We start from the raw sequence: 24146 nt of genomic DNA on the forward strand, positions 1-24146 counted from the left end.
TACTCGATAGACATGCAAATGAGAAGAAGTACAGTCAGCAATAAAAGTGTGTCACAAAAAAAAAAATGACAGTTGTATTATATAAGTATGTTAGTGTGGGTCAAATCTTGGAAGCTAAATTTGACCAACTTTCCGATATATTCGATTTGAGCTGAATTTTTTTATATATATGTAAATCAGATGACAATGCAATATTATGATGACATGGAGCTGATCTTATGATGGAGACAGGAGGTGACAATGGGAACTTTGTTAGAAAACAACGCAACCTAATTGTGTTTGGGATTGTTAGAATTGTCTCGATGAGTATAAGATGCCTGTGGAAAGCAAAGTACAGTCAGCGATAAATTAATTAAAGAAAAAAAAAGATATGGGAGAGACTTGAAATTAGCGTCATTGTGTTTTTAATGTAAGTACAAAGGTATCAATCGACGATATACACATTTAATAAAAAACCGGACAAGTGCGAGACGGACTCGCCCGCCGAGGGTTCCGTACTTTTTAGTATTTGTTATAGCGGCAACAGAAATACATCATCTGTAAAAATTTCAACTGTCTAGCTGTCACGGTTGATGAGATACAGCCTGGTGACAGACATACGGACAGCGGAGTCTTAGTAATAGGGTCCCGTTTTTACCCTTTGGGTACGGAACCCTAAACACCAATCATGCGTAATTACTACTACGTTTCTTGCTAAACAGTATCTGTATCTCATCGACGGGCAATCCTTTAGTTTCTGGCAAACAAAAGTGTGTAAACACTGCTGAAGCCAAGCAAATAGCAGCGAAAATGTAGAAGACTGGCCCCAGCCCAATGGTGGACACGAGCGGTTGGAACACGAACAGGATGATAAAGGTGCAGAGCCATATCCATTCCGTAACCAGCATGTTGGCGAAGCTTTTTACCTAGGAGAATAAGAAAAAATCATAGACAAAGTATATATAAGTAGTTACAGACGCGCCACCGAGCGACCGTTGGTAAGAGAAGGAATAAAATTTGGGCAGCATAGGATTTTTTCTCTTTCACTTATAAATTTCGGTATTTCGCCATCGCCTCCTACCTATGATGCCACCCGGTCGGTGATAAGGACAAAGCATGACACTATTTTCTTTTTCCTCTTATAGGAATCGCAATAAGACTATCTTTCTCTATGAAATAAGAGTATCAGGCCCTTAGAAAAACTTGTAAACACCCCATTAATAGACGTGGAAGAGCATTTTCAAAACACATTCATGCGCGAATCCGACTCACACGTGGACGGTTTTTTACCCTTTGGGTACGGAACCCTAAAAACAAAGCACTATAGGATTTCAGGGGTTCCCTCTATTTCTTTAGGATCCTGATTTGATGACAATGGGATTTCCCAACGCAATCCAACCCTATTTGTGAATCGAGGAACATGCATAAAAATAAAATGACCTAATGAATTCAGAGATATTACAGATTTGAGCACAGTCTTTTTAGTCTGAATAATACTTGGTAGAAAATATTACCTCAGGAAGGAATAGCTCAGGACTAGTCACGTAAGGGATAGTGCCCGCTCCCATGGTATATGCCACGCAGAACAGGTATATGAAGACAGCAGTGGCGCTATGAGGAGCCCAGCGTAGATGGATCTGCGAGCCTAGTAGAATGCAGAATACCGATGTGACGAGAGATGAGTACAGCATTAAGGGCTGGAAAGAGATGGAAAGATGAATACGAGGTCACACCTAAGGTTTAAGTACGTTCAGTTCTAGAAGCGCAGGAGTACAGGTAGGCAAAGGTAGGGTCGTTTAAGACAGAACTGTGAGATCATGATCATGGCAAGCCGATTGCGCACGTACACATACTGACCTACCGGATTTGAGCCATTCACCGCTCGCCCTCGAGTTATGAATGTGTGCGAGTGGCGCGTAAATACGAAAGAAATCGGTTTGAGATGAAATCACAGTTTTGGCTTAACGACCCTACTTCTGTGTATCACTGTGTAGGACTTGAAGATAAACAGTACTATGAGAAAACAAATGCAGTTGTTCTAACGTACCAAGGGAACATAAAAATGTAAAAGTTTCCAAAAAGTTGGAAAAGGAGAGTTTCAGAAACAAAGGAAATTTCGGGAATAGAAACTTTCAATCCTCTTGCAAAAATGTGAGAAGTGGTCAACATTTTACCATGTAGAAAATTAGGTACCTACACATTTTTGGAAACTTTCCATCGGCACTTCATCACAAACATTAAGATACCTTTCTCCCAACAATGTCAGTAAGGTAAGCTGTCACGAGGCCAACTATGAACGTGACCGTGGAGAACAGAATGCTGGAGATGGTGGGTGACATGCTAGGAATGGCCTCGGTGAACAGTGGCTCTGCGTACACCTGCACCACGATTAGGCCTTGGAATATTGACAGTGTCATGAGGACTACGGCGGTGCCGAGTGCGCGTCGGGTCGAGTAGGACTTTCCTGAAAAAATTGCCCATCTTTTAACCTGTGTAAGCAACAAATCAATTATCCTGATTATTATTAAAATCGACTACTCCGGTCGACAATATGTCGTGTTTAAAAGATTTTCAGTACAAAAAGATTTGAGCTCGTCCGAAACAATCAGGTAAGTAACTTACTTATAAACTGAAACAACGATAAATTCTTCTTCGAAGTAGGTTTCAGTTTGCATTCCTCTTCTGGCGTGCCTGTAAAAACCATTTATAATTTTCTTTTGACTCTCGTAAGCTGATGGTGATGATAAGCATTATGGCAACACCTGAATTAAGTTAATAGTATTTTATACAATCGTGATATAGCTTTTCAGTCGAGTACACGAAGCTTGCTGAGTGGCCTATTGAAGGTACGAGATTGAGAAGCTTGATTATATCACTATTATTGTATGGGGTCCCTTTGTTTGACATAACTATTGAAAGTCATTGTAATGTAATTGTATTATCATTAGTCATAATTCTGAAACCGTTAACTTTTCAGGATTTTTCTCGGGTTATCCTATAGATAGGTTAGATTAGGTTTGTTTTATGGCAATCCTCAAAAGTTACGCGTTTCTGAGAAAAACCAAATTATGACTAATGATAATATGACAATGATTACATTATGACTTTCAATAATCATGTCAAACATTAGAGACCCTTATTGTATACAACACTTTTTCTACAAGTCATCTAAAATAATACTTTTCTACTATAAAATCTATATAATTAAAGAAAATTAGGTAGTACAAAAGACATCAACGCGTGCATAATATATGAATAGGTATTACTTATGAAATAGTCGCGCGTTGCTGTCTTTTCCACTGGACCGCGGCGCCACGTGATTGGTCAAATTCATTATAGTTGACTCAACCGTTTCGAAATGAATATTATAGTTGAGTTGGGAGCCCATACATGAAAAGTACTTGATTATAGTACGATACGAAATACGAAACCTTACTGATACGAAATCTTAATTCAACCATTATAGTTGAGTAGAAAAAAGTAATTAAAATTTAAGGAGACTTCTCTATGTCAGCCTAAATTAGGTTTTATATTGCTGTGTCACCTGGGTCGTCCAGATCAGGGTTTAGTCCGCGCCGAATGGTTTCTACCTCTTGTAGCACCTCCTTCGAATCGGGACTCACGTTTCTGAAGAAAGCTAGAGACTCTTTGGCTTCCTGCAAAATAAAACCAAAAATCGGCCAAGAGCATGTCGGGCCATGCTCGTAGTTACCATTCTGTCAGAACAGGCCAAACGGGGGCTATTAGTAAGTATCATGACATGTACATTACAAGCATGGGGATCTTTGCGGCGCTTTGTACGTCTTTGTACTAAGAAGAGAAGATTTTTGCAATAACTCAAAAACGGCTGGACTTCATTGAAAGTATTTATGACGCTTTTGTTTCACGATTATTCCATATTTTTTGGACCTATGGTTCAAAACTTAGAGGGGAGGGGGACACTTTTTTTTCTTTTGGAGCCATTATTTCCGATAATATTAACTTTATCAAAAAATGCTTTTTGGAGACTCACATTTATTTTGAAAGACCTATCCAACGATACCCCACACTTGGGTCAAATTATCTCGGAAATTGCAGCTTTCTAGCACTAATAAACGATCACGGAGCAAAGTCGCGGAAAGACGAACATGGCGAAATTATAAGGGTTTCTAGGTGATTACGAACCCTAAAAATGAACTGGGCGCCCTTTTATATTTGAAAATAAAAAGCATAATTGAAAGTTGAATACCTGTTCTCTCCCTTTTATCATCAGGAACAAAGGCGACTCTTTCATCAGACTTAGCAGGATGACCCCAAGCACCGAAATTCCGAGACAAGCGTAGACATTCTTGAAGTAGTCCAAAAATCCACCAGCTATGTACGAGATTATCGTTCCTATTGAGTAGAAGACTACGGCCCCTGAAGTCATCTGGCCTCTTATGGATTCTTGGCAGAAGTCGCTGATATAGACAGGGGTGACGAAGTAGGCGCCGCAGCCGATCCCTGATACGAACAGCGCTGTGAGCACCACTTCCACTCGGTTTGAGGTTATTATCATTGACCAGCAGATCTGTGGAACAATTTATGTATCGCTCAATAGTAGATTGTTAACCAAGTCAAAGCAGAAAGTTAAGTATTGAACAAAAGACAGTTTAATAAGGTATTAAGTAGGTAGCGGGTATATTTAGGGTTCTCAAGGGTCGGCAATGCTTAAGTGGCTCCTGTGATGTTGCTTATGTCCATGGGCGACGATGGCTGCTTCCCATCAGGCGGCTCGTCTGCTCGTTTGCTGACTATCACATAAACAAAAAATCCTATAACCAAAAATTTAATTGCCTATCGTAAAAAAAAGAAAAGACTTAGAAAGTATAGTGCTCTAGAGCTGAAAAGTTTTTGCACTAGAGCATTTTACTTTCCAAGTACGATTTTTTAAAAATTTTTTTTGAAGATAAACAATTGAAATTTGGTTTTAAATGGATTTGTTATACAATTTCCATTTTGATAATTAACTCCCCATTCCATAAATAATTATTCCCACGGTCTACATGGATTTAACCAAGTAGAGCTAGAGATCTACTTATAAGTACATTTCACTTTAGACAAATACTCACAACGTGCATCAACGACATCACAACCACGCAAAATTTCCGTCCTTTCACATCCGAAAGAAAGCCGGCGACTGGTGTAGCGATCATGGCTCCAATGGAGGACAGGCTCCCCAAGAGAGCCTGCTCGGTCTCCGTCATGGGGCGGTGCAGCGTGGTGTTCTCGGAGCGGAACAGCAGGAGGGTTGATGAGGGCCATGTGAACGTCACTCCCAACGTCAGGCAAGAGTAGCTCACTGGAAGATAGACTAACATAAACCCCTCGAGTGCCAATACTTTGTAATATCGAATCCTTTTGGTTAGGGGATTTGGACTTTTATACATTTTATATGTGGGATATCGCAGCGTCCGTAGAACCTAAAGGTAACTCTTCTGACGAACCACCGAGACTCAAGGGATTAAGGAGGTTGTCCCACTTGCGCTGCCACCTGATACTGCGACGGTAGGTGTGCAAGCGAGACGGCGTTTTGCAAATCTTTAGCGCTGTCTCCCATCGTTGGTAGCAGCGCCAGTGTGAAGAATCTAGTCAGGATGATGGAGTCAGTCGCTAAACCTGAACAAGCTGGATCAGCTAATTCTTTAAATTGTCATTAGTAGCTAAAATCTCTGGAGTTGCAGGCGTCCATAGTCTACGGAGACTGCTTATCGTCAGGCGGGCCGTATGCTTGTTTGCCACCGACGTAGTATAAAATAGAATTGGCATCTATTTTGAAGAAAAAAACCAGAATTCCCACCTAGCACCAAAAGATTTACAGTGTCGGATCTTCAGCAATTTCTTGTGACCACTTTTGAAGTTGCACGCGGCGAAAAGATACGGTGTTTACTAACTATACATATAGGTGGGCTTTACGCTTGTTTGTTGGAACTGGGTAAAAAAGATAGTCAACAGAACAAATCCATCTTATCTTTAAACGTGGACGGCTATGTAATTTATATTTACGATATATTTGTACGACTATTTATTCGATAGTGCTTGTTGCTATGCCTACTTGTACAACCTACTTGAATAAAGATTTTGAATTGAATTGAAAATAACCTTTTGTTGACTGTTCACCCAGCTATACAACTTACCTACCCTTTGGTAAACAGTAAGAGAAAATATAATGTCTTTGTCACTGCAATTTAACTTGAAAACCTATGGACAAGTATGGCCCAAAGAAGCTGTTTGTAATGTTTAAACATTTAAGGAACGCGACTTTTTATAGACACTGTCAGTCTACTTGTTTTCGTCCACGGTATCGAATAGTTTTCATTAAAGAGTTATCGTCTAGAGTGTTACTTACCCACGACAGTACAAAGGAATTGCCTAAAGAAAGACATTGTTTATATTTAGGTCTCAAATCTACGCCACATTCACCAATTCACTTTATCCTACCCCATCGTGTGCACTACTGATAATATTGATGAGAATTTTACAGACATGATATCTACTTACATTATCACGGCCGACGGTAAGCTAAAGCAAATACCAGGGTAGCATCACTAGCATCATTTAGGTATTACCACATACAACGTGATTTGCGAAGGCACGGCAGTGCTGCTGGCGAGTAAGCAACATGATAATCATGATATTCACGATGTGCAAACTTTAACTTTTACCAGAGACCAGGGTATAGTTAATTTTTGAGATAAGATATATATAATACTAGCTTTTGCCCGCGACTTCGTCTGCGTGGACTTAGTAACCGCGGCTAGAATAAGAATGGCGTCTGGATAAAGTTTAATAGCAATCATTCAATTTAAGCATATGCTTAATTGCTTACACAAATTATCAGGAAATTTATTAATTACCTTAATTCCACCCCGCTTTTGACCCTTAAGGGATGATTTTCGGGATAAAAACTATCCTATGTGCTTCAGAATCTCCGGGACTCAAACTATCTCTATGCTCTATGCCAAATTTCAACGAAATCGGTTTTTGCACAATTTTCAATTGTGGCTGAATGTCGATGGGTCTATGCCTTCGATGCCTAAACTGCCAAAAAATTGCAATATGGCGAACGAACGTGCGAAATGTCAACGTATATAAGAATGATTTCGCTTAAAATTTAGTTTTTTCTTCGCAAGTGTGATGAAAAACATTGTGTGCAACTCCGGGGTTAAGAATATTGTTACTCTAGTCTCTAATTCACTCCAGCTTGCGGCTGTCGTGAATATACAGACTCCCGTACAATATTTCACTTACCCCCTACGTTGCACAAACAATGTATTGTAGCTACGTACCCATTCCAAGAGATTTAAGTCTAAGATAAATGGTGTGTACAATTTTGTCTTGTTTTATACAATGCAATAGCATAAAACATTATGATCTAAGGAATTTCAAGAGCGAACTTTTTAATTATTAAAATACCACGTATTTGCTTAGTTACAAATAGAAGCATAATCTTCAATGATGATGACGAAATGCATGTTTAATTATACGTCTCTGTTTGCTTATCTAGGCACACGGCAGTGTGTCAGCCAAGTTCGCAAAACATAAAAGGCGGTACACCGGCAGTAGGTTATATTTAGGTACAGTACACAAACCTAAGGCACCCCGGAGGTGCATAGGGCCTCCACAAGATCCCTCCACGCCTTTCTATCTCGAGCAACCATCTTGGCCTCGTTCCAGCTCATTCCTACGGCACACGCAACTCGTTCTCTACGCTCCCTTATTAATGTATGTTTATAAATAAAAAATCTGAATCTGAATCTGAATCTGCTCCGCCTCCAGGCGTGTACGCCGTACACTTATTTATTCTACAACAAGAGGGCAAAGTTGTTGTTTAACCCCTTGTGCTAATATTGATACCCAACCAAGCGGAAGATTCCAAAATTATCAGTAAATATTTTGGTTATAATTGAAATGTGTTCTAGAAGCGACTTATTGAATTTTAGTTGTGCCGTCGGAAAGGTTCTAAAATTTTTCAGATGAAAAATTTCGAAAACTTCTTACTACGTTTTTGCAGGAACGAAATTGAAATGTAAAAGCAACTGTCGCACATAAGACATGTTTGTAATCTTGTATCCCAGTTTAGCAGTGCCAGGTCTTCCGACAATTTGATAAAGACTAACCCCCCTTATTCATAAACGTCTACTAAAGTTGACAAGCCGCTAATAATCGTTTGTCCCTTTCCATCATACCAATATTTCGGAAAGGGTAAATCATTGTTCCATTCTTATCGACTTAATAAGTATTAAGCAAAGGATCAACAATCAAGTGAAGGATTGGGCAGACAAATGTGTTCTGGACTACAAGTAGTAACATAGCGGAAGTAGTAGTGGGGAACGGCAACGCAACGTAGCCAATAATTAGTGATGTACCGACTAGTGATTTGGCCGACTAGCCGACTAGCCGACTAGTCGGCGCTCAGATGGCCGACTAGTCGGCTTGGCCGATCATTGGTTTCGGCAGAGTTTGGATGCAATCGGAACCGTTTCGGTCGCCTCGTTCCTGAGGGCCTACCGCGAACCACGTTCGACGTGTTGCCTCTTTGTCGCACTTGTAAATTAGTACGTAAGTAAGGCCCTCTGGCAGCACAAGTCTTGCGTTCATGTTTACGTATGACTAGTTTTGTCTACCTAAGTTTTCGTGATTTATTAGTCGCCCTTTCGTGTTTCATAGCGAAAACAAGAAATTGTAATAACTGCTTAAATAAATAATACATATAGTGCTCTTAATAAATACGAAAAATGTCGAAAAGGAAATCGCGAGTGTAGACTTTTTTTGAAGATGCTGAAGGCGATGCAAATAAAGTGAGGTGCACCCAGTGCTCGTTACTAAATCATATCAAATATAAACACAAACACCAAATGCCTCAGCTGGCCGCTGCAATTAAATCTAGCGATTCATCACCTCGTTCCATTTCTCTGCCGCAACTACCGCCGACACCATCACCGACACCGGCGGCTATATCGGCTCCAGCGGCCAGCCAATCTCAAGTTGTTATTCTCAATGTTGTATTCTCAAAGTATTCTCAATGTTGAGATTCTCAACGTCAACAGAATATCAAAGACTGTTTTTGTTAGAGTAGAATTGAAAGAGTTGAAATAAAAATCTTATCTTTCCTGAAGATTAAATAGTGCCGACTATTCGGCAAATTTTGCCGACTAGTCGCCGACTAGTCGCCGACTACAAATGTGGCCGGATAGTCGGCTTTCCCGACTAGTCGGCGACTAGTCGGTACATCCCTACGGCAATAATATTTTATACAATCCTGATATAATGGAGAGCTTTTCAGTCGAGTACCGTGTTAAGGCCACGAAGCTTGCTGAGTGGCCTTAGTGGGTACGAGATTAAAAAGCGTGATTATATCATTATTGTATACTAGTAGTTTATGTGACTGGTACATTATGAAAGGCATTAACACTTCCAAACAAAATGAATACAGCTAGCTTGTTGCTGGCAAAGAGGAAACATGGACGAGGATCGGAACTTTATATAGTTTCGAACAAAATAATTTATAGATAGAGAGATATGTAATAAAAACAACATCCTTTAAACATCTTTTTTTTTCATTTCACGTATTTTTATCTTAAAATACATTTCATAAAACTAAAGTTAATAGTGTATGTTTGTGCAAGTTTAACCATTACACTAGTAACACACATCACACATCACATAACATTAGTAAGATTAAAATAAAGGTGCAATTCTGTTTGAAATGTTGTTCTAATAACAAAACAGACGCTTCTGATAGAGCAGCGTTTCTAAGACGACAAGAAGGCAAACTGCAGCAACACAACGATGTAAGCCACGAGGCCGCTGAGTAGCCGCAGCGGCAACGCAGCGTCGAGTTCAAACACGCCCAACGCTGACAATTTGCGCAGTGTCGCGCGGTTCAGCCGCAGCACGTTTTTGCAAGTCTTGCGCATATCTGGAAAATAAACGCAAAAAAAGGACTGTAGTATTTTTACTGTATTCTGCTTTTTAGGGTTCCGTACCCAAAGGGTAAAAACGAGACCCTATTACTAAGACGCCGCTGTCCGTCTGTCCGTCTGTCTGTCACCAGGCTGTATCTCATGATATAGTTGTAGATATGAGTTGAAATTTTCACAGTATACATACATCATGTATTTCTGTTGCCGCTATAACAACAAGTACTAAAAACAACATGAAATACATATTTAAGCGGAGCTCCCATACAACAACAATAGTTATTTGTTATACAAGGGTGCAAAGTTGTATTTTACCCGCGAGTGTGGAATTGATACACGAGTAAGCGAAAGGATTCTATAGTTGAACCACGAGCGAAGCGAGTGGTTCTAAAATAGAATCCTGAGCGTAGCGAGTGTTTCAACACACGAGAAGTAAAATACATTTGCACCCGTGTGTAACACAAAACTTTTCCCCTCACTATAGCGAGGAAAGTGCAACATCCACAGGCGTTAGATCATCTTCATCACTGGAATCACTAATTTTTTTTACGATAATAAGATATTATAACAGAAAACTCTGGAAGTTGTGTATTTTTACGTTCATTGAATAAAGCCAAATTTGGTATTTTTTTATTAAATTCTCAAACCATTTATTTAATGATAAATTATATCGAACGAACCATTATTATGAGCGTTTTACGTTTTGTTATCTGTCAAAAGCTACTTAAACACGCTCCATCCAAGGTCAAATTACTTTCCCCACTAGTGGATAAAATGCGTTTTCCCCCGCTTGTTTTAAAGGATAAAAGACGGCTTTCCGAGCTAGTGAGGGGAAAACGTTATTTTTAATTAACCTAAGTTTTGGCTTCCATGTTTACCAGTTAAAATCTAAATTACTTTGCTTTTGTGGAACAAAATATGATATACTTAAACAATTCACTTTTGAAATTACAAAGGAGTATGTTAACTTTCATAGGTACAAACGAACAAATTTGGGAACAAATTTTTTTTTTTTTTTTTTTTTGTTTTTTTTTTTTTTTTTTTAAGTAGTCACACTACTATATATCCGGCCTTCACCACTGGAGGGCTTCGTCACTTTTTCTTTAATATATGACATCTATTACAGTTTTTAATTTCATAGGTACAAGCAAATAAATATTTCTATTTTATTAAACTAACACGGCACTCGCGATTAAGCCCCGTGTTAGTTTTAAAGTTATGAATGAAAATCGTGTTAGTTTAAAGCAGTATAAATATTCCTATATTTAGAAATAGAAGAGCGAATCACCTAACGTGGTACGGACATGTGATGCGGAGGGATGAGTCATGTGACGAGAAAGGTATTACGAATGAATGTGGAGGAAAGTAACGGGAGAGGAAAACCCGCGGAAAAGGTAGATGGACTGTGTGAGAGACGATATGAAACGAACGCGAGTGAATGATGAGATGACGGGCGAGAGAGAGGTATGGAAGAAAAAGACATGCTGCGCCGACCCCAAATGAATCGGATAAGGGCAAGCGAATGATGATGATGATTTAGAAATAGAAATAGGCATTTATTTGCTTTAACATGGTATACATTTACCTGTAGGTACAGCACTGCTTAAAATCTGAGCACAGGAACTTTCAGCTAGTTTTATGTTTTTATAGAAATTTTCACAGGCAATGCTCACGGTTACCAGTAATATGAGGTTCTTGATATTCCAAAGTACAAAGAAAATTCTAATCAAAGTTGTTTGAAACTGTAAAACGAAAATGAATCTTTATAACCTACAATACAAAGTCGATTAATTTACTTATGACGATTTTATCAAATACTTACTTCTGATTTGTTTTCAATCTCGATTATATATTGCAAATTCAATAAAATATACATAAACGTTTGGAACCCAAATAATGTAACCTGCAGAAATGATTAAATTTATGAGAATATATACTATGTCTTCAACTATTCATCTACACTCATAAGGTAGAGCCTATTATAAGTATTTTGCAGAAAAAAATCATATAATACTGGCTTCCACCGGTTCATCTTCTCCCTCGCGTCATCCCGGCATTTTGCCACGGCTCATAGGAGCCTGGGGTCCGCTTAGCAATTAATCCCGATAATTGGCGTAGGCACTAGTTTTTACGAAAGCCGCTGCCATCTGAATTTTCAACCCAGAGGGGAAACTAGGCCTTGTTGTGATTAGTCCGGTTTCCTCACGATGTTTTCCTTCACCGAAAAGCGACTGGTAAATATAAAATGATATTTCGTACATAAGTTCCGAAAAACTCATTGGTACGAGAAGGGGTTTGAACTCGCGACCTCCGGATAGAAAGTCGCACGCTCTTACCGCTATGCCAACTGCGCTTCCACCTATACAAACCGAAAATACTTTATTCTACAACACAAGCCTTATATAACTTACTATGGGACTAGGTTGATTTGAGATGTGTGTTAAATTGTCCCATAATAATGCTACCTACATAATATACAATAATATTCTTCTGTAATATATTCTCTTATTCGTTCAATGGCATAACTTACCGAAAACTGATACACTTTGTTGCTTAAACGAAATGCTTTAATTATATCAGTATATGCATTAAGCATATCGCTTTGCGAGACCTCTAAATTAACTACTTTTTCTTTAGGTTTAATGTATACTTCCTTACATTCTTCCATTTTATAAATCCAAGCATGTAACTCGTTTTTGATCAATACAACAGATCGAGTGACGTGAACTATTTGTATATCAAAAATCATCAATGGTACTACCAACATAAATTGTATTAGCAAATCAAGAATACTGAAATCACACACAAGAAGCCAATAAAACACGTAGGTAATAATAATCAACGATACACTAAGCCAATTTTGGATTTTATGTTTGCGGAGAAATTCTTGTTTATCGATTTTTATTACGTCAAGCACATGTTGCAATTTGATAATAAGTTCAACGACATAGCTTCTCTGGAATGAATTAACGATATATGTAATAACTGTCGAAAAAGAAAGATACATAAAATCAAAATAAAGCAAATAACCAACATTATCAGTGCCTAAACTCTTAGCAACTTCACTGTAATATATAAAACGAAAGACGTGGCTTAACGTGAGAATAATACAACCAATTATGGTCTTTATGTAAAAAGACACATGGTTGGCAGGAGTGATGAAATTGTTAATGATACTGAACCTAGGCATTAAAAAGCAATACTGTACAAAGCTCAACGGAAACAGCATAGCTTGGAAATCTTGATCAAGTATATTATTTATCAGGTACTCAGTTTGAAACCTGCTTATTTCCATTTTGTTCTTGACGACTTGATCACTTTTTATTTTAGTTAGCTTTGCTGAAAACTCGTGTTATTCGTGTAATCTCTTTAAACCTTTTAATAATACAATGAAACAGTGGGACACAAGAAAGTGATATTAACGAGATAATCATATTAAAAGAAACATTAAAAGAATGACTCCTGTTTAAGAATTCATTGTATAACTTAATGAATATTGACTGTCAATAATAAGCGATGAAGAAAATCGACTGTAATATATTTAACATAATTTTAAAGAAAAAAAAACCGACTTCAATGGGGGATGCCGCTGAAAGTTTACTTATTGTTGATGGTGCACTCTTAGATTCCAGACAATGAAATTAAAAAGACAGCATCTTTTGCCTAATTATCCTAATCCATCTTTTGAATAATTTTGCCTAATTGCCTAATTATCATAATATTGCCTAATAATGTAGAAAAGGAGGTTTAACCACCCACTTTTCTAGTAGCATTTCGTTTTTGTAAGGGTCGCAGTTCTAATCTAACCTAACCTACTTTTCTGATAGCATTTCGTTTCTGTAAGGGTCACAGTTCTAACCTAACCTAACCCACTTTTCTAGTAGCATTTCCGGGTCCAGGTCCGTGTCCGGCTGTCCGGGTCCAAGTTTGGGTCAGAGTTCGGTCCGGGTCCGGATCCGAGTTGGGGTCCATGTCCAGACCCGGGTCCGGGTCCGAGTCCGGGTCCAAGTTTGGGTCTGGGTCCATAAGGAAGAGAACAAATCGCCAAACGTGAACTATGTGTCATTGAATAGTTCCATTCTGATCATCATCAGCAGTTCCACTTCATCAAATGTCACTTTTTTAAATGTAAATGCTGGATTTGTTGATGAAAATACAAAAATAACAATATGTATGCCTTTCACATTTGAGGAGTTCCCTCGGTTCCTCATGGGTCTCATCATCAGAACTCGAGCTTGACAAAAATATGTCTTAAAAACTTAAGTTGCTTAACGAACATAAAGAAGAGGATAAATTGCCAAACGTAAACTATGCGTCATTAAAGAGTTCCATTCTGATCATCATTCATCAGCAGTTCCACTTCATCAAATGTCACTTTTTAAAATGGAAATGCTGGATTTGTTGATAAAAATACAAAAATCACTATACAGGCCTTTCACATTTGAGGAGTTCCCTCGATTCCTCAAGTCGGTTAAAAAATATAAATTCATGGATTGATTATTTAGTCCTCCATACAATTATAAATATCGATGCTAATATTGGTAAAATTTTAATAAAGAAGTATCGGATTATTGTTGTCAATATTTCTGGACGTATTCATATGAATGTAATATTATGTAATCATCACTATTCCTAACCTAAACGTCATTTTTTTAAGTGAGTTTTTTATCATACGAAGTTGGTTTGGTAAATTTTAAAGCCGTAGTTTTGTAGGTAAATTGAACATCATGATAATTTGTTTGTCAGCCGCCGTGAAGCAATTACATTAATTTTAATCAATAATCTAATTTGGAAAATGTTGAGTTTTGTGTTGTACATACTATACATTAAAGGTACACGAGTATTTAAATACGGCAAATCCAAATTACTTACCCTCCTGAGTCCCCGATGCCCTTTTGAAGGTTTTATTCCAAATTTTTAACTTTTATTAAATAGGACTAGGTTCTAAAGAAGCAGAAATGATGCTTTTTACCCGAGTTAAACACTACTTTTCATTTCGAATACGAGAAAAGTAAAATGCATGTGTTTTTAGGGTTCCGTAGCCAAATGGCAAAAAACGGAACCCTTATAGATTCGTCATGTCTGTCTGTCTGTCTGTCCGTCTGTCCGTCTGTCTGTCACCAGGCTGTATCTCATCTTGACATTTTCACAGATGATGTATTTCTGTTGCCGCTATAACAACAAATATTAAAAACAACAGTGGGGCTCCCATACAAAGTCCGACTCGCACTTAGCCGGTTTTTAATTAACCTAAGTTTTAGCTTCCATGTTTACCAGTTAAAATCTAAATTACTTTGCTTTTGTGGAACAAAATATGATATACTTAAACAATTCACTTTTGAAATTACAAAGGAGTATGTTAACTTTCATAGGTACAAGCAAATAAATATTTCTATTTCATTAAACTAACACGGCACTCGCGATTAAGCCCCGTGTTAGTTTTAAAGTTATGAATGAAAATCGTGTTAGTTTAAAGCAGTATAAATATTCCTATATTTAGAAATAGAAGAGCGAATCACCTAGCGTGGTACGGACATGACTGTGATGCGGAGGGATGAAAGTCATGTGACGAGAAAGGTATTACGAATGAATGTGGAGGAAAGTAACGGGAGAGGAAAACCCGCGGAAAAGGTAGATGGACTGTGTGAGAGACGATATGAAACGGACGCGAGTGAATGATGAGATGACGGACGAGAGAGGCATGGAAGAAAAAGACATGCTGCGCCGACCCCAAATGAATGGGATCAGGGCAAGCGAATGATGATGATGATTTACAAATAGAGATAGGCATTTATTTGCTTTAACATGGTATACATTTACCTGTAGGTACAGTACTGCTTAAAATCTGAGCACAGGAACTTTCAGCTAGTTTTATGTTTTTATAGAAATTTTCACAGGCAATGCTCACGGTTACCAGTAATATGAGGTTCTTGATATTCCAAACTACAAAGAAAATTCTGACCAAAGTTGTTAGAAACTGTAAAACGAAAATGAATCTTTATAATATACATACAAAGTCGATTAATTTACTTATGACGATTTTATCAAATACTTACAGGGTCTGATTTGTTTTCAATCTCGATCATATATTGCAAATTCAATAAAATATACATAAACGTTTGGAACCCAAATAATGTAACCTGCAGAAATGATTAAATTTATGAGAATATATTAGTATATGAGAATATAATATATTATTGTACTTATATAAGTAGAGCCTATTATAAGTATTTTGCAGAAAAACTTCATATAATACAGGCTTCCACCGGTTCATCTTCTTCCTCGCGTTATCCCGGCATTTTGCCACGGCTCATAGGAGCCTGGGGTCCGCTTGGCAATTAATCCCGATAATTGGCGTAGGCACTAGTTTTTACAAAAGCCGCTGCCATCTGAATTTTCTACCCAGAGGGGAAACTAGGCCTTGTTGTGATTAGTCCGGTTTCCTCACGATGTTTTCCTTCACCGAAAAGCGACTGGTAAATATAAAATGTTATTTCGTACATAAGTTCCGAAAAACTCATTGGTACGAGAAGGGGTTTGAACTCGCGACCTCCGGGTTGAAAGTCGCACGCTCTTACCGCTATGCCAACAGCGCTTCCACCTATACAAACCGCAAATACTTTATTATACAACACAAGCCTTATAAAACTTACTATGGGACTAGGTTGATTTGAGATGTGTGTTAAATTGTCCCATAATAATGCTACCTACATAATATACAATAATATTGTTCTGTAATATATTCTCTTATTCGTTCAATGGCATAACTTACCGAAAACTGATACACTTTGTTGCTTAAACGAAATGCTTTAATTATATCAGCATATGCATTGAACATATCGCTTTGCGAGACCTCTAAATTAACTACTTTTTCTTCAGGTTTAATGTATACTTCCTTACATTCTTCCATTTTATAAATCCAAGCAAGTAACTCGTTTTTGATCAATACAACAGATCGAGTGATGTGAACTATTTGTATATCAAAAATCATCAATGGTACTACCAAACTAAATTGTATTAGCAAATCAAGAATACTGAAATCACAAACAAGAAACCAATAAAACACGTAGGTAATAATAATCATCGATACACTAAGCCAATTTTGGATCTTATGTTTGCGGAGAAATTCTTGTTTATCCATTTTTATTACGTCAAGCACATGTTGCAATTTGATAATAAGTTCAACGACATAGCATCTCTGGAATGAATTAACGATATATGTAATAACTGTCGAAAAAGAAAGATACATAAAATCAAAATAAAGCAAATAACCAACATTATCAGCGCCTAAACTCTTAGCAACTTCACTGTAATATATAAAACGAAAGACGTGGCTTGACGTGAGAATAATACAACCAATTACGGTCTTTATGTAAAAAGACACATGGTTGTCAGGAGTGATGAAATTGTTAATGATACTGAACCTAGGCATTAAAAAGCAAGACTGTACAAAGCTCAACGGAAACAGCATAGCTTGGAAATCTTGATCAAGTATATTATTTATCAGGTACTCAGTTTGAAACCTGCTTATTTCCATTTTGTTCTTGACGACTTGATCACTTTTTATTTTAGTTAGCTTTGCTGAAAACTCCTGTTATTCGTGTAATCTCTTTAAACCTTTTAATAATACAATGAAACAGTGGGGCACAGGAAAGTGATATTAACGAGATAATCATATTAAAAGAAACATTAAAAGAATGACTCCTGTTTAAGAATTCATTGTATGACTTACTGAATATTGACTGTCAATAATAAGCAATGGAAGAAAATGGACAAAAATATAAATTCATGGATTGATTATTTAGTCCTCCATACAATTATAAATATCGATGCTAATATTGGTAAAATTTTAATAAAGAAGTATCGGATTATTGTCTTCGGTTACCGCGATAGTTACTCATGAAATAAAACTATGAAAACGGATTATATCGCGTATATTGAATTTATAATACATCCCGACGTTTCGAACTCTTTACAGCGTTCGTGGTCAACGGTTGACTGAGGAAGGAGTCAACCGTTGACCACGAACGCTGTAAAGAGTTCGAAACGTCGGGATGTATTATAAATTCAATATACGCGATATAATCCGTTTTCATAGTTTTATTTCATAAGTATCGGATTATTGTTATTAATATTTCTGGACGTATTCATATGGATGCTATATTATGTAATCATCACTATTCCTAACCTAAACCTCATTTTTTTAAGTGATTTTTTATCATACGAAGTTGGGTTGGTAAATTTTAAAGCCATAGTTTTGTAGGTAAATTACACATCATGATAATTTGTTTGTCAGCCGCCGTGAAGCAATTACATTAATTTTAATCAATAATATAATTTGGAAAATGTTGTTTTGTACACGAGTATCTAAATACGGCAAATCCAAATTACTTACCCTCCTGAGTCCCAGATGCACTTTTGAAGGTTTTATTCCAAATTTTTAACTTTTATTAAATAGGACAAGGTTCTAAAGAGGCAGAAATTATGCTTTTTACCCGAGTTAAACACTACTTTTCATTTCGAATGCGAGAAAAGTAAAATGCATGTGTTATTAGGGTTCCGTAGCCAAATGGCAAAAAACGGAACCCTTATAGATTCGTCATGTCTGTCTGTCTGTCTGTCCGTCTGTCCGTCTGTCTGTCACCAGGCTGTATCTCATCTTGACATTTTCACAGATGATGTATTTCTGTTGCCGCTATAACAACAAATATTAAAAACAACAGTGGGGCTCCCATACAACAAACGTTATTTTTTTGCCGTTTTTGCGTAATGGTACGGAACCCCTTCGTGCGCGAGTCCGACTCGCACTTAGCCGGTTTTTAATTAACCTAAGTTTTAGCTTCCATGTTTACCAGTTAAAATCTAAATTACTTTGCTTTTGTGGAACAAAATATGAAATTACAAAGGAGTATGTTAACTTTCATAGGTACAAGCAAATAAATATTTCTATTTTATTAAACTAACACGGCACTCGCGATTAAGCCCCGTGTTAGTTTTAAAGTTATGAATGAAAATCGTGTTAGTTTAAAGCAGTATAAATATTCCTATATTTAGAAATAGAAGAGCGAATCACCTAGCGTGGTACGGACATGACTGTGATGCGGAGGGATGAAAGTCATGTGACGAGAAAGGTATTACGAATGAATGTGGAGGAAAGTAACGGGAGAGGAAAACCCGCGGAAAAGGTAGATGGACTGTGTGAGAGACGATATGAAACGAACGCAAGTGAATGATGAGATGACGGGCGAGAGAGAGGTATGGAAGAAAAAGACATGCTGCGCCGACCCCAAATGAATCGGATAAGGGCAAGCGAATGATGATGATGATTTAGAAATAGAAATAGGCATTTTACATGGTATACATTTACCTGTAGGTACAGCACTGCTTAAAATCTGAGCACAGGAACTTTCAGCTAGTTTTATGTTTTTATAAAAAAATTCACAGGCAATGCTCACGGTTACCAGTAATATGAGGTTCTTGATATTCCAAACTACAAAGAAAATTCTGACCAAAGTTGTTAGAAACTGTAAAACGAAAATGAATCTTTATAACCTACAATACAAAGTCTATTAATTTACTTATGACGATTTTATCAAATACTTACAGGGTCTGATTTGTTTTCAATCTCGATCATATATTGCAAATTCAATAAAATATACATAAACGTTTGGAACCCAAATAATGTAACCTGCAGAAATGATTAAATTTATGAGAATATATTAGTATATGAGAATATAATTTATTATTGTACTTATATAAGTAGAGCCTATTATAAGTATTTTGCAGAAAAACTTCATATAATACAGCCTTCCACCGGTTCATCTTCTTCCTCGCGTTATCCCGGCATTTTGCCACGGCTCATAGGAGCCTGGGGTCCGCTTGGCAATTAATCCCGATAATTGGCGTAGGCACTAGTTTTTACAAAAGCCGCTGCCATCTGAATTTTCTACCCAGAGGGGAAACTAGGCCTTGTTGTGATTAGTCCGGTTTCCTCACGATGTTTTCCTTCACCGAAAAGCGACTGGTAAATATAAAATGATATTTCGTACATAAGTTCCGAAAAACTCATTGGTACGAGAAGGGGTTTGAACTCGCGACCTCCGGGTTGAAAGTCGCACGCTCTTACCGCTATGCCAACAGCGCTTCCACCTATACAAACCGAAAATACTTTATTATACAACACAAGCCTTATAAAACTTACTATGGGACTAGGTTGATTTGAGATGTGTGTTAAATTGTACCATAATAATGCTACCTACATAATATACAATAATATTGTTCTGTAATATATTCTCTTATTCGTTCAATGGCATAACTTACCGAAAACTGATACACTTTGTTGCTTAAACGAAATGCTTTAATTATATCAGTATATGCATTGAACATATCGCTTTGCGAGACCTCTAAATTAACTACTTTTTCTTCAGGTTTAATGTATACTTCCTTACATTCTTCCATTTTATAAATCCAAGCAAGTAACTCGTTTTTGATCAATACAACAGATCGAGTGATGTGAACTATTTGTATATCAAAAATCATCAATGGTACTACCAAACTAAATTGTATTAGCAAATCAAGAATACTGAAATCACAAACAAGAAACCAATAAAACACGTAGGTAATAATAATCATCGATACACTAAGCCAATTTTGGATCTTATGTTTGCGGAGAAATTCTTGTTTATCAATTTTTATTACGTCAAGCACATGTTGCAATTTGATAATAAGTTCAACGACATAGCTTCTCTGGAATGAATTAACGATATATGTAATAACTGTCGAAAAAGAAAGATACATAAAATCAAAATAAAGCAAATAACCAACATTATCAGCGCCTAAACTCTTAGCAACTTCACTGTAATATATAAAACGAAAGACGTGGCTTGACGTGAGAATAATACAACCAATTACGGTCTTTATGTAAAAAGACACATGGTTGTCAGGAGTGATGAAATTGTTAATGATACTGAACCTAGGCATTAAAAAGCAAAACTGTACAAAGCTCAACGGAAACAGCATAGCTTGGAAATCTTGATCAAGTATATTATTTATCAGGTACTCAGTTTGAAACCTGCATTTTGTTCTTGACGACTTGATCACTTTTTATTTTAGTTAGCTTTGCTGAAAACTCCTGTTATTCGTGTAATCTCTTTAAACCTTTTAATAATACAATGAAACAGTGGGACACAGGAGAGTGATATTAACGAGATAATCATATTAAAAGAAACATTAAAAGAATGACTCCTGTTTAAGAATTCATTGTATGACTTACTAAATATTGACTGTCAATAATAAGCGATGGAAGAAAATGGACTGCAATATATTTAACAAAAATATAAATTCATGGATTGATTATTTAGTACTCCATACAATTATAAATATCGATGCTAATATTGGTAAAATTTTAATAAAGAAGTATCGGATTATTGTTGTCAATATTTCTGGACGTATTCATATGGATGCAATATTATGTAATCATCACTATTCCTAACCTAAACGTCATTTTTTTAAGTGAGTTTTTTATCATACGAAGTTGGTTTGGTAAATTTTAAAGCCATAGTTTTGTAGGTAAATTACACATCATGATAATTTGTTTGTCAGCCGCCGTCAAGCAATTACATTAATTTTAATCAATAATCTAATTTTGAAAATGTTGAGTTTTGTGTTGTACATACTATACATCAAAGGTACACGAGTATCTAAATACGGCAAATCCAAATTACTTACCCTCCTGAGTCCCAGATACCCTTTTGAAGGTTTTATTCCTAATTTTTAACTTTTATTAAATAGGACAAGTTTCTAAAGTGGCAGAAATGATGCTTTTTACCCGAGTTAAACACTCTACTTTTCATTTCGAATACGAGAAAAGTAAAATGCATGTGTTTTTAGGGTTCCGTAGCCAAATGGCAAAAAACGGAACCCTTATATATTCGTCATGTCTGTTTGTCTGTCTGTCCGTCTGTCCGACTGTCTGTCACCAGGCTGTATCTCGTCTCGACATTTTCACAGATGATGTTTTTCTGTTGCCGCTATAACAACAAATATTAAAAACAACAGTGGGGCTCCCATACGACAAACGTTATTTTTTTGCCGTTTTTTGCGTAATGGTACGGAACCCCTTCGTGCGCGAGTCCGACTCGCACTTAGCCGGTTTTTAATTAACCTATATTTTAGCTTCCATGTTTACCAGTTAAAATCTAAATTACTTTGCTTTTGTGGAACAAAATATGATATACTTAAACGATTCACTTTTGAATTTACAAAGGAGTATGTTAACTTTCATATTTCTATTTTATTAAACTAACACGGCACTCGCGATTAACTCCCGTGTTAGTTTTAAAGTTATGAGTGAAAATCGTGTTAGTTTAAATCAGTATAAATATTCCTATATTTAGAAATAGAAGAGCGAATCGCCTAGCGTGGTACAGACATGTGATGCGGAGGGATGAAAGTCATGTGACGAGAAAGGTATTACGAATGAATGTGGAGGAAAGTAATGGGAGAGGAAAACCGCGGAAAAGGCGGATGGACTGTGTGAGAGACGATATGAAACGAACGCGAGTGAATGATGAGATGACGGACGAGAGGTATGGAAGAAAAAGACATGCTGCGCCGAACCCAAATGAATGGGATCAGGGCAAGCGAATGATAATTATTATTTAGAAATAGAAATAGGCATTTATTTGCTTTAACATGGTATACATTTACCTGTAGGTACAGCACTGCTTAAAATCTGAGCACAGGAACTTTCAGCCAGTTTTATGTTTTTATAGAAATTTTCACAGGCAATGCTCACAGTTACCAGTAATATGAGGTTCTTGGTATTCCAAATTGCAAAGAAAATTCTAACCAAAGTTGTTTGAAACTGTAAAACGAAAATGAATCTTTATAACCTACAATACAAAGTCGATTAATTTACTTATGACGATTTTATCAAATACTTACTTCTGATTTGTTTTCAATCTCGATTATATATTGCAAATTCAATAAAATATACATAAACGTTTGGAACCCAAATAATGTAACCTGCAGAAATGATTAAATTTATGAGAATATATACTATGTCTTCAACTCTTCATCTACACTCATAAGTAGAGCCTATTATAAGTATTTTGCAGAAAAAAAACATATAATACTGGCTTCCACCGGTTCATCATCTTCCTTCCTCGCGTCATCCCGGCATTTTGCCGCGGCTCATAGGAGCCTGGGGTTCGCTTGGCAATTAATCCCGATAATTGGCGTAGCCACTAGTTTTTACGAAAGCCGCTGCCATCTGAATTTTTAACCCAGAGGGGAAACTAGGCCTTGTTGTGATTAGTCCGGTTTCCTCACGATGTTTTCCTTCACCGAAAAGCGACTGGTAAATATCAAATTATATTTCGTACATAAGTTCCGAAAAACTCATTGGTACGAGAAGGGGTTTGAACTCGCGACCGCCGGATTGAAAGTCGCACGCTCTTACCGCTATGCCAACTGCGCTTCCACCTATACAAACCGAAAATACTTTATTCTACAACACAAGCCTTATATAACTTACTATGGGACTAGGTTGATTTGAGCTGTGTGTTAAATTGTCCCATAATAATGCCACCTACATATATATTCTACTGTATTAATACTATTCTACTACATACTACATACTATAATATTCTTCTGTAATATATTCTCTTATTCGTTCAATGGCATAACTTACCGAAAACTGATACACTTTGTTGCTTAAACGAAATGCTTTAATTATATCAGCATATGCATTGAACATATCGGTTTGCGAGACCTCTAAATTAACTACTTTTTCTTTAAGTTTAATGTATACTTCCGTACATTCTTCCATTTTATAAATCCAAGCATGTAACTCGTTTTTGATCAATACAACAAATCGAGTGATGTGAACTATTTGTATATCAAAAATCATCAATGGTACTACCAAAGTAAATTGTATTAGCAAATCAAGAATACTTAAATCACAAACGAAAAGCCAATAAAACACGTAGGTAATAATAATGAACGATACACTAAGCCAATTTTGGATCTTATGTTTGCGGAGAAATTCTTGTTTATCAATTTTTATTACGTCAAGCACATGTTGCAATTTGATAATAAGTTCAACGACATAGCTTCTCTGGAATGAATTAACGATATATGTAATAACTGTCGAAAAACAAAGATACATAAAATCAAAATAAAGCAAATAACTAACATTACCAGTGCCTAATAAACTCTTATTAA

General features: G+C 36.8%; 2 protein-coding genes across 2 annotated transcripts; both read right to left on the reverse strand.

Annotated features, from left to right (window-relative positions):
• Positions 1-541: 541 nt before the first annotated feature.
• LOC134750906 (uncharacterized) lies at positions 542-6455 on the reverse strand. Its single transcript, XM_063686144.1, has 8 exons — positions 6347-6455; positions 5070-5299; positions 4208-4528; positions 3524-3635; positions 2602-2670; positions 2226-2443; positions 1494-1676; positions 542-905 (listed from the first exon to the last, which is right to left on the reverse strand). Exons 1-8 carry the CDS (start codon positions 6381-6383, stop codon positions 666-668), a joined length of 1410 nt encoding a protein of 469 aa, XP_063542214.1. The 5' UTR covers positions 6384-6455; the 3' UTR covers positions 542-665.
• Positions 6456-9752: 3297 nt separating this feature from the next.
• LOC134751248 (uncharacterized) lies at positions 9753-20378 on the reverse strand. The gene is made up of 8 exons (XM_063686633.1): positions 20241-20378; positions 17011-17118; positions 16032-16060; positions 15741-15916; positions 12451-13259; positions 11743-11823; positions 11506-11662; positions 9753-9919 (listed from the first exon to the last, which is right to left on the reverse strand). Exons 1-8 carry the CDS (start codon positions 20376-20378, stop codon positions 9753-9755), a joined length of 1665 nt encoding a protein of 554 aa, XP_063542703.1.
• Positions 20379-24146: the final 3768 nt, after the last annotated feature.

Source organism: Cydia strobilella, chromosome 21 (assembly GCF_947568885.1).
Source record: "Cydia strobilella chromosome 21, ilCydStro3.1, whole genome shotgun sequence".
Lineage (NCBI taxonomy): Eukaryota > Metazoa > Arthropoda > Insecta > Lepidoptera > Tortricidae > Cydia > Cydia strobilella.